This window comes from Ictalurus punctatus, chromosome 16 (genome assembly GCF_001660625.3).
Source record: "Ictalurus punctatus breed USDA103 chromosome 16, Coco_2.0, whole genome shotgun sequence".
NCBI lineage: Eukaryota > Metazoa > Chordata > Actinopteri > Siluriformes > Ictaluridae > Ictalurus > Ictalurus punctatus.
Window position 1 is genome coordinate 21,312,705 of NC_030431.2, and position 16,951 is coordinate 21,329,655.

At 39.9% G+C, this 16,951-nt stretch overlaps 1 protein-coding gene across 2 annotated transcripts; it reads right to left on the reverse strand.

The window, feature by feature from the left end:
• Nucleotides 1–2,890: 2,890 nt before the first annotated feature.
• Nucleotides 2,891–16,696, reverse strand: gpat4 (glycerol-3-phosphate acyltransferase 4). 2 transcript variants are annotated; one of them, XM_017489317.3, is made up of 14 exons: nucleotides 16,536–16,696; nucleotides 14,210–14,643; nucleotides 13,791–13,860; nucleotides 12,986–13,277; nucleotides 12,303–12,377; nucleotides 11,736–11,825; nucleotides 11,120–11,213; nucleotides 10,865–10,980; nucleotides 10,600–10,655; nucleotides 10,420–10,505; nucleotides 8,427–8,555; nucleotides 4,806–4,885; nucleotides 4,463–4,548; nucleotides 2,891–4,242 (listed from the first exon to the last, which is right to left on the reverse strand). In XM_017489317.3, exons 2-14 carry the CDS (start codon nucleotides 14,375–14,377, stop codon nucleotides 4,223–4,225), a joined length of 1,362 nt encoding a protein of 453 aa, XP_017344806.1. In that variant the 5' UTR covers nucleotides 14,378–14,643; nucleotides 16,536–16,696; the 3' UTR covers nucleotides 2,891–4,222. The 2 variants fall into 2 exon arrangements, with proteins under 2 accessions (XP_017344806.1, XP_017344805.1); XM_017489316.3 differs by having other exon boundaries at nucleotides 4,422–4,548.
• Nucleotides 16,697–16,951: the final 255 nt, after the last annotated feature.

Here is a 16,951-nt window from a genome sequence, read left to right on the forward strand (position 1 = left end):
GCATGGTAGGCTGATTGGCATGTCTAAAGTGTCCATAGTGTATGAATGGGTGTGTGAATGTGTATGTGATTGTGCCCTGCGATGGATTGGCACCCTGTCCAGGGTGTACCCCGCCTTGTGCCCGATGCTCCCTGGGATAGGCTCCAGGTTCCCCGTGACCCTGAAAAGTCGTAAGCGGTATAGTTGATGGATGGATGGATGGATGGATGGATGGATGGATGGAAACAGTAATATGAACATATTCCTCAGATATCACAATCAATGATCACAATATGTTTTTCCTGAAGAGATTATATCATCTAATTAAGCTTAATTAAAACAAACAGCTGTGGCACATAAAAATGCAAACAGGTGGCAGGAAGCAGACCATGAATTTTTACATATTCAGTGTTAATCATGAACAAAATAAACCCAACAGTGGAGACATGACTGAAATGTATCCCAGCAGTACAGTTGGATTTGAGAACATTTCTCTGTGTATGATAACTGCTTTTAGTCCTCGCCTAGTCTGTGCTTATTTGAGTTTGAAATGTATTATTCCATGAAAAAAAAACACGCACACATTTCACACATATTCAGGTTTGACAAAGATCCCTATTTAAAAAGTGGGAGTTATGACCACAGATTTAGCAGGGCTTGGATTTTCTTCCACAGTGGGTTTGCTGCGTCTTATCACTTGTTATTGTGAGAGAGGAGAGAAGAAAATGTAACACTAAAAGCACAAAAATAACACAGATGTTTGTTATTGTTTAGCGACACTAAAAATACTCTCCTTATTAGGGCGGTTCTGTCAGCGAACAAAAACAAACCTGAACTTAATGACAAATATGAGTCACACCTCCATCCAAAGCACTCACTGAACACATTATTAGTTTTAATTAAACATGCACAGCTCTGACACAGGCCATAGAAACAAATAAAAGACAAAATCTATAGTATACAATGATCAGCCATAACATCAAAACAACTGACAGGTTATGTGAATTACATTGGTTATCTCATTACAATGGCACCTGTCAAGAGGTGGATTATATTAGGCAGAAAGTGAACAGTCAGTTCTTGAAGTTGATGTGTTGGAAGCAGTGAAAAATGGGAAAGCGTAAGGATTTGAGAACTTAGACAAGGGCCAAATTGTGATGGCTAGATGACTAGGTCAGAGCATTTCCAAAACAGCAGGTCTTGTGGGTGTTTCTGGTATGCAGTGATTAGTACCTAACAAAAGTGGTCCAAGGAAGGACAACCGGTGAACTGGTGACAAGAACATGGGTGCCTAAGGCTCAATGATGTGTGTGGGGGCGAAGGCTAGCCCCTCAGGTCCGATCCCACAGAAGAGCTACTGTTGCACAATACAGAATGATGTAGAACACAGTGCAATGCAGCTTGCTGCATATGGGGCTGCGTAGCTGCAGACTGGTCAGAGTGCACATGCTGACCCCTGTCCACTGCCGAAAGCAACTACAATGGGTACATGAGCAATGGTGCGATGGAAGAAGATGGCCTGGTCTGATGAGCGTGATTTACCTGGGGATGAGATGGCATAAGGATGCACTATGGGTAAAAGGCAACCGGCAGAGACAGTGTGACGCTCTGGGCAATGTTCTGCTGGGAAACCTTGGGTCCTAGCATTCATGTGGATGTTAATTTGACATGCACCACCTGCCTAAACATTGTTGCAGAGCGAGTACACCCCTTCATGGCAACAGTGGCAGCAGTGGCCTCTTTTAGCAGCCACACTGTAAAAACTGTTCAGGAAACATTGAGATCTCAATCCGCTTGAGCATCTCTAGGATGTGCTGGACAAACAAGTCCAATCCAACTTACAGGAATTAAAGGATCTGCTGCTAATATCTTGGTTCCAGATACCACAGCACACCTTCAGAGCTCTTATCGAATCCATGCCTTGACAGGTCAGAGCACAAGGGGGATCTACACAATATTACACAGGTGGTTTTAATGTTATGGTGATGATATACATTAAAAAAAAAACTGTCTATACTGCCCTCCTATAGGAGAGTGTGAAGGTCTGTATCCCTCTGTCAATCCTGAGCTTTCAGTATGCACATCTTATAATATTAGGAACCAATGTAGGTAGCAAGTATGGAAGTTATAGCTGAGAACATGGTTCAAGCTTCAAGATAGTTGCTGATACCATATTTATTTCTGCAACATTATTTTATTCATTTTTATAGATAAGTGCAGTGATGGCTAGTCATAATAAATCAAATTGTGCTACCTTTCAGAATGTCTTTATGTCTACGAAAACATTATAGTTAATAGCATATCATAGGTTTCATTGTAACACCTGGATCTGTTATTTGTTCCTTAGTGAATTTTGTATGTTGAACAACCATTGTTTATTCCATTTACTTCTATTTCTCGTCCAAACCATTTAGAAGTAATCAATGATTGAGAAAGTAATCCAGCTTGTTCATGTTTATTACGCCTGCTGTTATATTTCAGGTGTGTCTTCTTAATCACTGCTGATGACATGTGATAGGTGTGCCACCAAAGCATGCTTAAATACACGTACGGAATCTAAGGGGTGTTTCACTGAGTAGAATCACGTGACATGATCAGACAGCTGATCCTACAGTCTGGACTCGAAAGAAGTCATTTTTTTACTGGTTCCACAAAAGTAAACAAACAAACAAACAAACAAACAAACAAACAAACAAAACCCCACAAAATAATCCACTATAAGTAAATCAAGCAAATAAGGAAGACATTTATGAGGTATTTTTTCCAAAAAAAAAAAAAGAGGGACAGTTTTGACAAGCACATACAGTAAGCAAGTCTGTTTAAGATACCAAATTAACTCGGCAGAATTATTTGAGTTGATTAGGATTATTTTCCATCAGAAGCCTGAACAATAACATTCAGTAGACAGACGTGTTAATACAAGATATTCATTTAATGAGAAACAAGAGCAGACCATTCTGACAGGATTAAACAGAATTCCAGATGTGTTCAAGTTCATAACTTTGCTATCACCCAACATTTTCATGTTTCCCTATTTATTTCACTCTCATCCGATACACAGAATTACGAGATTGCTTTCGCCCAGATGAGACCCTTATCTTATGGTGTCTTTTGAACTCTGCAGGCTTAATCTCGTACAATGTTCTCAAGTGGCCATTACAATATTGTGCGTGTTTAATAAGCATATTAGATTGTATATCTAATTATCAGCATATAATGTTACACAACTTCTTTGTCTTTATCTGTAACTGTCGATATTTCATTGATTGAACACCTAAATGAGAAAGCACACGCTTTGCCTGGGTGTCCAACGTCAGCTTGAGAGATCATAATCCAAACATTGAGTTTCTTTTCTTTTTAAAAGGAAAACCGCAACAGATTTTTAGACACACGTCTTCACTTTTTCTTCCTGTAGGAAGAAAACATGCACTCAGACAGCAAATGTGTCCCTACTGTAACAGACTACACACACAACAAAAGAAAACTAAATAAATATGAAAACAAAAACATTTATTTGATGTGACTCAGTCCCAAGGAAAGTAAAAGAATATAATGCCACTGCATGGACTCGTGCAAAAGTGTGCAAAGTAACATTTTTTGAAATCTGTCAACAAGCAATGGTGTCCTTCAGTTCAAATCCAATTTGATTCTTCAGATTCAGCTCGGCTCAGTCATTCCATTTGAATTCAGATAATTCAATGCAATTTGAACAGGGTAATTAAATTCAGAGTCCTTTAGTTCAGTCTGAATGAGTTTCATATTGACGCATTTCATTTCAGTTCAAGGTGTGTTCAGTCTGGATCTGATAGATTCAGATCTGTTTCAGTTCAGATCGGACTGGCTTAGTTGAGTCCGGTTTTATTCCGTTCGATACATGGTTAATCTGTTTAGTTGAGATTTTTTTGGGTTCGGTTCTGACCTGTACCCGTGTATTCAATTCAGTGTGGTTCCGTTCAAATTCAACATGTTCCATTCCACTTAAAGCAGTTCATCTCGGTTTAATTCAGATCAGATTTGTTCATTTCAGGCTCCGTTTTGACTCCGGTCAGTTCCAATCTGCTTCATTCAGCTAAGGTCGTTTTCAGTTCAGTTCCATCTCAATGAGATCTGTTCAATTCAGACCTGTTTAATTCAATTGACTTCAGTTCAGTGTTAATCTTGCAGAGGAGTTCAGCAAGGTGTCGATCTTGGCCCGGTTTTGGTCTGTGCCATGGTTCAGAAACATCCTGTGCTCTGGGCACCGTCAGTAGGTCTGCTTGCAATCTGAAATCACAGATATAACTGTTAAAATAATAATAATAATAATAATAATAATAATAATAATAATACTGCATGTATCTGTTTCTGCTCAGGTTACCATCATGCTATCACATTAGCACCACTATGGCTCAGGTAGGAGTTGCGTGTTATTTTGTGTTTTTGATTAGTTTGGTCTGAATTACCAGGCAGCGCGTCTGTGATCAGGAGCGACTTCGGTCCTCACCATTTCCCACTAACACTTTACTGTAGAGTTTCTGCTGCTCCTCCTTAAACACCTCCTTCACCTTCTCCCGCTTTAGCCCACCATCCCTGTGATAAACAGGTTAGATTTAATCCGCAACACACTGAAGTATACAAACTACTGATGGCCATTTTGAGTACTCTTGTAGTAGAGTACGTAAAACACAATGGAACAATGAGTACTGATTATTCAGTGTTTAAAATCTGTTTGCCATTTATTTTGCTTATCGCTAGTAATTACCACGTCACTATCCTGTGTTAAAAGAGTCTGCAGTAGAGTACAAGCATTAGCGTGTGAATAAAAACTCTGTGTGGGAGTGTGTTACCATAACAGATCGGCTAAACCGCCTTTCCTGGCAATGGCAGCCTTCACCCGGTTAGCAAACTGCACAGCGTCCTCATCCTCCTAAACACACACACAGCCAATATATTCATTTTCAATAAACAGCTCTCTGATTGTGAACTTTCACCTATAATTTCACATCCATACTTGTACATAACTTACAAAAGTATGATAAATATTACACCGTATATAACAAGCCACAGTCTATTTCCTAATTCCTGTGTTTTTAGAGTAGGCGTGTTATTCCAGCAGTTACTGGAGTTTGCCAACCACAACAGCGTTAGCTTGGCACGAACACAGCATACAATCCCACAGCTGTGCCAAGTTTACATTAAAAACAAAAACTAAAATAGTTCTGGGAAACAAATTCAAATCAAAATTACAATAAACTAATAATAGTGCTTTGGAAAAGAAATACAATAAATAAGAACAGGAAATCATTTCCATTTGCCTTTTATGTGCAGAAATGGAAAAAGCTGGCAGGTAGGAAGTAAGTGTGCTGAGGGAGTATTGCGAATTTAACTTCACAATACAGTATCTCACAAAAGTGAGTACACCCCTCACATTCTTGTAAATATTTGATGATATCTTTTCATGTGACAACACTGAAGAAATGACACTTTGCTACAATGTAAAGTAGTGAGTGTACAGCTTGTGTAACAGTGTAAATTTGCTGTCCCCTCAAAATAACACGCACCTCAACACACTCAATAACTCAACACACAGCCATTAATGTCTAAACCGCTGGCAACAAAAGTGAGTACACCCCTAAGTGAAAATGTCCAAATTGGGCCCAATTAGCTATTTTCCCTCCCCGGTGTCATGTGACTTGTTAGTGTTACAAGGTCTCAGGTGTGAATGGGGAGCAGGTGCGTTAAATTTGGTCTCATTGCTCTCACACTCCCTCATACTGGTCACTGGAAGTTCAACATGGCACCTCATGGCAAAGAACTCTCTGAGGATCTGAAAAAAAGAATTGTTGCTCTACATAAAGATGGCCTAGGCTATAAGAAGATTGCCAAGACCCTGACACTGAGCTGCAGCACGGTGGCCAAGACCATACAGCGGTTTAACAGGACAGGTTCCACTCAGAACAGGCCTTGCCATGGTCGACCAAAGAAGCTGAGTGCACGTGCTCAGCGTCATATCCAGAGGATGTCTTTGGGAAATAGACGTATGAGTGCTGCCAGCATTGCTGCAGAGGTTGAAGGGGTGGGGGGGATCAGCCTGTCAGTGCTCAGACCATACGCCGCACACTGCATCAAATTGGTCTGCATGGCTGTCGTCCCAGAAGGAAGCCTCTTCTAAAGATGATGCACGAGAAAGCCCGCAAACAGTTTGCTGAAGACGAGCAGACTAAGGACATGGATTACTGGAACCATGTCATGTGCTCTGATGAGACCAAGATAAACTTATTTGGTTCAGATGGTGTCAAGCGTGTGTGGCGGCATCCAGGTGAGGAGTACAAAGAAGTGTGTCCTGCCTACAGTCAAGCATGCTGGTGGGAGTGTCATGGTCTGGGGCTGCATGAGTGCTGCCGGCACGAGGGAGCTACAGTTCATTGAGGGAACCATGAATGCCAACATGTACTGTAACATACTAAAGCAGAGCATGATCCCCTCCCTTTGGAGACTGGGCCGCAGGGCAGTATTCCAGCATGATAACAACCCCAAACACACCTCCAAGACGACGACTGCCTTGCTAAAGAAGCTGAGGGTGAAGGTGATGGACTGGCCAAGCATGTCTCCAGACCTAAACAATATTGAGCATCTGTGGGGCATCCTCAAACGGAAGGTGGAGGAGCACAACCTCTCTAACATCCACCAGCTTCATGATGTCGTCATGGAGGAGAGGAACACGACTCCAGTGGCAACCTGTGAAGCTCTGGTGAACTCCATGCCCAAGAGGGTTAAGGCAGTGCTGGAAAATAATGGTGGCCACACAAAATATTGACACTTTGTGCCAAATTTGGACATTTTCACTTAGGGGTGAACTCACTTTTGTTGCCAGCGGTTTAGACATTACTGGCTGTGTGTTGAGTTATTTTGAGAGGACAGCAAATTTACACTGTTACACAAGCTGTACACTCACTACTTTACACTGTAGCAAAGTATAATTTCTTCAGTGTTGTCACATTAAAAGATATAATCAAATATTTATAAAAAATGTTAAGGGTATACTCACTTTTGTGAGATACTGTATCTTGCACAAAAACTCCTTCCTGATGTCTAATAATACCACACTGTAGTGCAAATTATCATGAACAAAAACTCCACCAAGCGGAAAATGTGCCTGTACAGAAGGGTCAACATGGGCTTATCAACAACTTATCAGCAAAGAACAAGGCATGCTAGCATTAGCAGCAGTGAGGCTTAGCTGATCGCAAAACATTGAGCAAACTTTAACGTCTTACTCACGGCATCAAACCGAACCAATGAATACCAATGAAAGGAGAAGTGTGATTATTTATACATAAGGGCAAATACCAAAATGCATTACTCAGTGTAGAGAAAGAGTTTAAGAAGTGTAATGAGTGCAGAGATAATAGATGTGGGAGACTGAAAACATGCACGTTCTTAGCAAAGCCTGTATGACTTCTCTTTACTGCTACAATAAAGAAACTGTGCTCTGAACGAATACAACTCATTTCATCATTATGAAACAAAAATAAATATATTAAACCGACTCATGACCATAATCAGCTTAGAAAATAGATGCGGTTATAATTTTTTTAATAGAGGTCGACCCGATTGATTGGTTTTGCTGAGTAATCGGCAACGATAACTGATTGCTGGGACTATCGGTTATCGGTAAAAACCCAGAAAGACCGGTTTTCCCCAGTCCGTTATCATTATACACAACAGCGGCATCTAGAGGCGAAATAAAAACGATCACTGACAAATTCTGTTGTGTTATTTTATGTGTTTTTTAAAATCATTTTGCATGCATATCTTTTAGTAACTTTAATATTTCTTAATAGTTCATGTATATATTAATATTTATATGTTTATTTCATAAAAAAAGTACATGTTCATGGTACAGCCAGTACGGTTTATTTTTGTAATAAAGTTATTTTACTTTGAGTGTTCTATTTTCATTCAGTTACATTCAATTTTAAAAACTCTAAAAACCCATATCTAATTCTTTATAAAACTGTAACTTTAGTTTATGGCCTTTCACGGATGACAAAAATGCTGATGCATCCCAGGCTGAAATTAAGTGTCATAACTCTGGCCACTCTGCCACACAGTGAGTGAGGATGTGTCAGTTATACACCACCGTGTAACAACTTCTTCATAAAGATGGAAAAAAAATTATCTCAGGCCAAACAGATGGATCAACAGCAGGGCTGTTATAAAAAACAACAACAACTGCAGCAACTCTAGTAAACACTAACATGTTGAATGATGAAGTGCTGATTCAGAAGCACACATTACAGAAAATAAAAACTGATAAAGTGGGACTCTAGGAATACAGACGTTTTTTCTTCTAAGCAGACAGGATATAAGCAGCGTGTCTTATACTTTTAATATAATTAATAGTCCAGACAACATAATAAATCAGACATCTGAAACCTGTGTGTATTGTAGATGTTAAATCTCACCTCTCGGCTCATGGGCGGTAGATACCACACACTGCAGACGATGGCCCAGCTGCTCATCATGTGGAGGAGATAATTCACCATCCCGAACTTACTGCTGTTCCAAAAAGCATCTCCAAACCTCGGGTCATACTGGAACACAAGCACACACGGTTAAGTTCAGCGGCTGCAGATTTTAAAGTCACTGGAGACTGTAACTGTTAAAGATGTTCTGACAAAAGGTGTTAAAGATGAAAGGTTCTCTTATGTAGTTCTGTTGTAAGCCTCCATATATTAGGGTAAGTAATATTGGCTACTACACCCTATTATAGTGCACGTTACACCTACAGATTCAATAGAGAACTTTTCGGGATTAAGCCTGTTATAGTACATATGGATACATAATGGATATAAAAAGTCTACACACCCCTGTTAAAACGGCATGTCAGAACTTTATACACCCTCAATGTAAAATTACGAAAAACAATCCAACATTTTCGGGAAAAATAGTCCCAATAACCTGGCTGCGCAAGTTTACACACTCTCTTATAATTGGGGATGTGGCTGTGTTCAGAATGAACCCATCACATTCAATCTCATGTTCAAAAGTAATCATCATACAGCTGTCATCAATGAAATTATTCTGATTAACCCCAAATAAAGACCAGCTGTTTCTATAGAAATTTTCTTCACATCATCTTGATTTAATCCAACTGATGAAGCTGTGGTCCGCAAATAGCTTACAATGCATGCATGGTATCTCACTTGTTGAAAGTTACTGATCAGGAGAGGGGTATAAAATTTTTTTTCCAAAACATTAGATATACTATGGAACACTGTGAAGGCCATCGTGAACACGTGGAGAAAACAGAGCACCACAGTGACATCACCAAGAACAGGACGTCCCTCCAAAGTTTACAAAAGGACAAAACAAAAACTTACCAGGGAGGCTGCCAAGAGACCTACAGCAGTATTAAAGGAGCTGCAGGAATATCTGACAAGTACTGATGAGTCTCAGCATGTGATGACAATCTTTATTATACAAGGTATTCTTCACATGTCTGAGCTTTGGGGTAGGGCGGCTAGACGGAAGCCCTTTCTCACAAAAAAACATCCAAGTTCAACTAAATCACCCCAAACCATGTGGCAAAATGTGTTCTGGTCTGATGAGAGCAATTCCAAAAGGTATAATAATGCCATAATTTGAAAAGGTATGTTTGGTGCAAGAGAAAGCACATCACTAAAAGAACACCATACCCATGGTGAAGCATGCTGGTGGCAGAATCATGCTGCTTTTCTGAGGCTTTTCTTCAACCAGAACTGGGGCTTTTATCGAAGTGGAGAGAATGATGAATAGCTACAAATACCAGTCGGGTTTAGTGCAAAACACTCGGGTGTCTGCTAGTTAGCTGAAGATGAAAAGGAATTTCACCTTTCACTGCGACAATGACCCAAAGCACACATCCAAATCAACAAAGGAATGACCTAGCCAGAACCCAGACTTGAATCCAACTAAAAATCTGTGGGGTGACCTGAAGCGAGCTGTGCACAGGTTACAATTTGATGCATCTAGAATGTTGTTTTTTGCAAGAAAGAGTGGGAAAATATTGCCAAGTCAAGCTATGCCATGCTGATAGACTCTTACCCCAAAAGAATAAGCGGTGTAATAAAATCAAAAGCTGCTTCAACAAAGCATTAGTTTAGGGGTGTGCAAACTTATGCAACCAGGATATTGTAACTTTTTTAGTTTTCCTTTTTCCCCCTAAAATGTTTGATTGTTTTTCACTTTATTTGTATACTTATGCAATTACACATTAAAGGTGGGAAAAACAGCTGACGTAATTTATTATTTTACTTCGATCACTAGTTACACTAAAACTTCTAGACCCCATGTTCTCCACTTTGCATCCAATTTGGGATACAGCTACCCATTTTCTTTATACCCATGCACTGCATGGAGGTGTGAAAACAGTTTGAGAACACAATGTGTAATGCTATAAAAAGGAAAAATTGTCACCTTTATAGCCACTGGATAGACGGTGCATCCGATTTCAAAGCTTCCCTTCTTAAACATCATTACTGAGGTGTTATTAATACAGGTGCCTGAAATTAAAAAAATGAAGTATTTTATATTTTCCAGTTGGAAATACATACATACATACATACAGTAATTTAATGATGCCAGATTAATTCTTACCCTCTGGGAAAATGAGGATGGGCAGCTTGGTTTTGTCTGCAACATGATCACTGAGCCTGCAAACATAAAAAAAAAAATGGTGCAGTGTGATTAAAAAACCCCCAGAACATTCTTATATCCCTTAAAATGAAACATGAAATCATCCCCTTCATTAGATTACTAATTTGTTAAAGGGCTTGTGAATGTAGAATGAGTAGCATGCTGTGAATTAGGTCAAAGCCAATTAGCTCAGCTGTCTGTAAGGTTATTTATTGAGTAACTTTACCGTTTGGCCACAAGGTGCCGGTCTTTAACCTCTGATCTCTCAAACCAGATGTGCGGACAGGCTTTAACCATCGCTCTCTGAATCACGCCCATGAGACCACCGTGGACCTGCCCAACCTAAAACACACACACACTTTTCAATATTTTCAATATTTTGAACATCAAGTCTGTATTTAAAGTTTAAAATGAGCATGAAAAATACCTGAAAATGAGCATGAAAAAAACAACAACATGAGAAACACAGTAAAACAGTTACCATGGCGTAGCAGCCGTCACTGGCCAGGATGATTACATCGATGGGTGACGTGTGATTGGCCACACAAATGCCTCCGTTCTTGGGTTTGTTTTCACTGTGGAAAAAAGGGCAGATGTTGGGTGGAACTGGAAATGTAATTTAACCATTATTTTAATACCACATGAAAAGTTCTTTCATTAAACAGCTGCAGGATATAATAATGTAATTTCTTTATTTCATTAAAACAAAACAAGTTATAACACTGAATTTAGTGCAGATTTTTTGTGTCTCACCAGCAAAAAAACTAATTCAATGTACTTTATCACTATACTTCTAAAAACAAATAATAATAACAACAATAACAATAATAAAAAAATCAGCCCCATTTTTACATGAAATACTTTTTTTTTTTTTTTTTAGCTTTCTGTAATGTTCGACTTTTTAAAAAAAAAATGGCTGTGAATCAAGTTTCCAGAATCCAAACACGTTATTTTTGTTTTGTGAAAATCCAATACACCAAGAGGTAACTGCATTAAAATAACTCTGGCTGATGAGAACAAACACAAACAATGTCATGGTGCTATAAACTCCATTAGTGAATAATTATGATGAATACTAAATACAGGCACAGGGCTACCTGTCGTGGTACGTGATGATGGCTGTGAGAGCTCGAACGCAGATCCTGTAGCACATCAGATGAGCTTTCTCACTCAGGAAATTCTTCATCCTGTCAGAAACAACAAAGTCACTGCTCACTGAGCTTCGCACACTCTGCACATTCATAAGCCCTGCCTCACATTGTGCACCGTACTCCTACATTATACACTATGCACTTTCAACAGTCTAGCCACTTGTAGAAATGTATAACTTCTAAAAGCAACACCAATGAAATTATCAACAAGTGTGACAAAAACATGGCCTGAAACAGCATTATCTTTTATTTTCAGCATGTCTGGGCTTAAACAAAGGTAATATTCCTTTAGCAGTGAGTTGACATTACAATGAAGTCCTGTGTCATGAATAATGAATAATATGAAAGGGATTCTCGTTATCTAGCTATTAGTTCACTAATGTTAATTATACACACCCCAGTCTTGTTTTCTTTCGCGGTTCATGTCAACTTGCAACAAGAACTCTACTTTCTATAGTAGTTTTGCCTGGGACCTTAAAAAAAGTCTGTCACTGGTTAAGAAAATGGACTTACCCGCCATTTGGGAGCAGGCCGATGAGGGACGTGAGAACCACGAGGAGTCCGACGCCAGTAAAAGCCAGAGTGACCCTGCATTCATTCACATAAACAATATTTACTTTTCGTTCGGACAAAGGTGCATTATATCTTATTAATGCTGGACAAATAACCCTAACAAAGGGCACCGTTTATCCCCTTAATTCTCCCTATTGAATATCGTGCACTATTTATCCACCCTAAAGCACAGCAACATCAAAAAAGCCATAGCAGGTGGAGCTTTTCCAGGAGCATGCAGAGGATGTTTTGCTATATAAAGAGTACGAGTCATTATTTCATACACTATGCAGGGCTTCTGAATCCAAAACAGCTTCCTACTGGACATATATCTGAGTCCAAACGTTTACATATACCTACACTCAAGACATTTAGTCAAGTCAATCAACTGGGGCATATTCGTTGTTCACAACAGAAGAAAATGTACAACAATCAGTTCGAACACACCAAGTGGACAGTCTCCTTAACCAATCGGGAAGATTCCAGAAATTCATTTAATGACTTTTAGAAGCCTCTGATTGGCCAATTGTCATAATTAGGGCTTAATTGAGATTATACCTTTTTATCCTTGATTACAGCGGAAGTACCTCACCATCAAACACAGTGCACTAAGACTCCACCCTAACCCTTGTGCTGCACCCTACCTGAGAGGCAGCAGGATGCCGTAGCGGATGAGCACGCCGAGCCCCCATAGCGCCGTCAGCCGTCTGCTGATGTTCTGGAAGTTGTAGTTATAGTTGCTGCGTGTCAGCAGGTTCCACGACTCTAGCTCTTCAGCTGTGAAGCGCTTCGTCACCTCGTCATCCACAATGCTCTCGACCCCGCGGCGGCAGAAAAACAAGATGTCAGACATGTCGAACTCGGCCTCGGCTCCGCCTAAACGTCTCACTTCCTGTATTTCCTGCTCCAGAGACGCCGGCTCCTTCGCTATGATCCCTGAGCGGGGGGTGGGGGGAGGGGTGTGGGGGGGAGAGTCACATGACATTATTGACATAACAATGTTACACTGCATCTGCGTGGAATCGTGAATTCTGATTGGTCAACAGAAACATTTCAAGGTGTGTTATTTCGCCGATGCTGTGCCCTAGAACAGATATTTGCTGACTTTGGCATTAGGAGGACTCAGTATTATGACAGATTTATATGAGCGCTTCTATTTTGGTTGAGAGGAAATACAGATCACAGAACTCCAGGTCAGATTGTGTTACTGATCGTCCTCGAATGATGAAACCGGTCATTCTGTGCGTTAATCCCTGATCAGAATGTATTGCAATGCACTTTATGTGTCGTGTTACTGCTTGAGAACAGACTTTACACCCAACTGAAGTTTAACTGGTGCGACTGGTTCCTGCTCACAATGCTGGGATTTACTGGTTGATGAGCACCTTTTTTTTTCTTTACATCATCCCTTGTTTATTATTTATGTACAGGTAATAATAATTGTCTCACCATTGCTGTACGGTTTGTAGAGCCGCTGGTTCTTCTCTTTCGCTCCTCTCTCCATTCTCAGCGTGGCCCACTGAAACAAAAACAACAGCAAATAAAAGAGTGAAAAGACTAAACAGCTGTGTGTTGTGCTGAAGATTTTGAAGAGGAGACAAGTGACTTTAAAGCAGGACACACACACACACACACACACACACATACACACTAAGGTAGGCCTTTTTTTCAGTAAAAGTAGCATAAGGTCAGCTTATCTTGAACTAATCTTGAGGTGCACGTGACCTCCTTAGAAGTACCAATCCCACAATTCTGTTCACAAGGCAAAACCAACAAGGCTATGACTAAGGAATAATACTGTTTAATTATGGTGATAACAGATTACAGACTTATCAAGCTGAAAAACATTTTGTGATCATAGCACCCACCTCAAATATTTTCAGCAGGGAATTCATGTAGAGCCGGCGGATACCAAAAGACATGCCAAACACCGCAGGCACGATGATGAAGACCAGCAGGAGTGTGAACCACACGGTGAAGGAGATGCCCAGGAGCATGCAGATCAGCCCATCGAAGGGGAAAAGATACGACTCCATGGCTGTAGAGACCTGGACCAGTGAGCATTCACACACAGGGACTGCAGATTGTACTGCGTTTAGAGCCTCAGTTTCTGAAGCCGGCGCTGAAACAAGGCCTTCATGGGCGCAGCTGCAACTTCAGCTCTGCTTATTGTGGACACCAGGAGGCAAAATCCAAGCTAAAGAGTTAAAGATTTAGTTCTCTGTGTTTTTGGTTTATTCCATAGCTCTCCGGAACAGTTTCAGTCTTTTTTCTGAACTGGAAGTCCACCACATCCACGTTTCTGTGGAGCAGGAATGAAAATGATCAAACACAACAAGTTAAAAATGATACAGAGTGAGATCAAGGCATTGTGTGGACAATAATCATAGAAAAAACAGCAACAAGGAAGTAAATAAATAAATAAATAAATCAGTCCTATCTTTCCTATCTTCTGATAGTGGTGCAGTGGGATTTAGACCTCTACCTAAAGAGAGCGATGCAGTAGGGCTTTAGTCCTTTAGTCTGTCCAGCTCTCACCTCCTTATCTGTCCACTCAAACAGATCAGCTTCAAAAGCTTCAACTTTCATGCTAATACACCAATCAACGCCATAGCGCTCATAAAGGTGTGTTCACACATACAGCGATTTCATCTCTGCAGACACCAGTCTCTGTACTATGACGACACCAGTAGGCATTTCGAACTACTGGTTGCCATAGTAACGTTCATCAGTGGGTGGAGCAACTAGCATTCCACTTTTGACAGCGAACCATTCGCTCATGTCGCCAGCTCTCACTGAAAATGAATGGTCTCTCCACAGATTATAGGCTGGATGTCTACGTAATACGGCACTGAACATCTCTGGAAAACGTTACGTGAGAAAATAAATCCTTGCACTTTTGTTTTTGGGAGCTAACAGCAACATATATGTCTGAGACCCATGAAATTTGGTCTCCTGTTAAACATTGTAACTGCACCAGTAATGCTGCCCTATGACGTCAGCACAGCACACAACCACCAACTTCTCTCGCAGGAATAATGAAAATACAGCACCAACCAACAAAATAGCACCGGAACCAATAAACACACCACCAAATATTTCAATATAAACACGTTTAATGTGTCTCAGAGAGGCATTTTCATTTAAATGCAAGAGGGTTATAAGGTTACTTCAATCATCTGACTAGTTACAACTTAAACTACAATATAACTGACTAGTTAGTAACTACTAGTCTATTTGAGTATAAACTTGATAGTGAACATAAAACAGATTAGCACAAGGGTAGCACAACTGAAAGACAAATAAATAAATAAATAAATAAATAAAAATAACCGTATAGATTTAACAACTACTACATTTCTGTCAGTAACATCAGGTAACGGTTTCAACACGACACCGGTCTGTACTGCCACGACACTTAATGCTGCGCATGCGCACTGCCTCGGATGATAACGTCAGGCACAGAGAAAGTGAGTTGAGCGATATACATCAGATTATCAGCGTGTACTAAAGGCAAAGGAAAAGTAATGTTGTTAAATATCAAAAATCTAAGAGGTGTGAATTATAGCTGACACCCAGATGAACACTTTACAGTTGGATGTGTGACTGTACATCATTCCCTTCAAGTGCTATTGAGCTTTAAATTATGGTATATTTTGTGTAAGAGCCCATGCTCTTATTAGTAATAAAATACATGGCAATATTTACATATGATTTAATAGTTTATTTTGTTAAATATCAGAAATCTAAGAGGTGTGCATTATAGCGGACACCTAGACGAACACTTTCCAGTTGGTTCTATGACTGTAAGTCATTCCCTTCAAATGCTATTTAAGTTAGAAACGTGTATAACAATGTCGTATGTAACTTTAGAGACGGTCCCTTAATTTCCGCGAATATCGAAGGTCCATCAAACCAACTTTATTCCAGTTCTATTTAATATAAAATACAGAGCGCACACACAATGCAACCAGTCTAACTATAAACCTTACGATATAAAAACATGACACAGTAAGTTATAATAAAAACAGGGTTATATAATAAATGCCAATTCAGTGTAGTGGTGAGCTGTTTTTAACAAGCAGACAGTTCATGATCAGCTGCACCTATAAAAAGCCTGCTAGCTAAGGCGGTTAATAAAGCGAGCTGGCTAATTTCCTAACTGAATTTAATTTCCAGTATTTACAAACTCACCCGTTTTATATGAACGGTCCAGTTCTTCTACTGATCATATCTCATGTTTATAAAGCGCACGCTGGTCTACTTCAACAAGCATACTCGTTTGTCTGCGAGGCACAGATAAGCAAACCGGTAAAGAACACACAGTAACAATAGCGTGATAAGAAACCGGAAACAGGAAGTGGAGTTATTAAAAAAAATAAAAGACGCAGGCGGGAAACTACTGTGTAGTTTTATTGTTCCGTCTAGTTCTAGCTCTCTCTGTGCAGCGATAAAGTATAGAAAAAGTACAAATTCACTGCTTAGGTCATATCTGCTCTTGTTTGTGCTTGTAATTAAACTGAGTACATCATTGACTATTTTATTTTCTGAAAATAAAAATATCTTTCAGTCCAAGGAGGCTGTAAAACTGTCTCTGTCCAGCAGGTGGC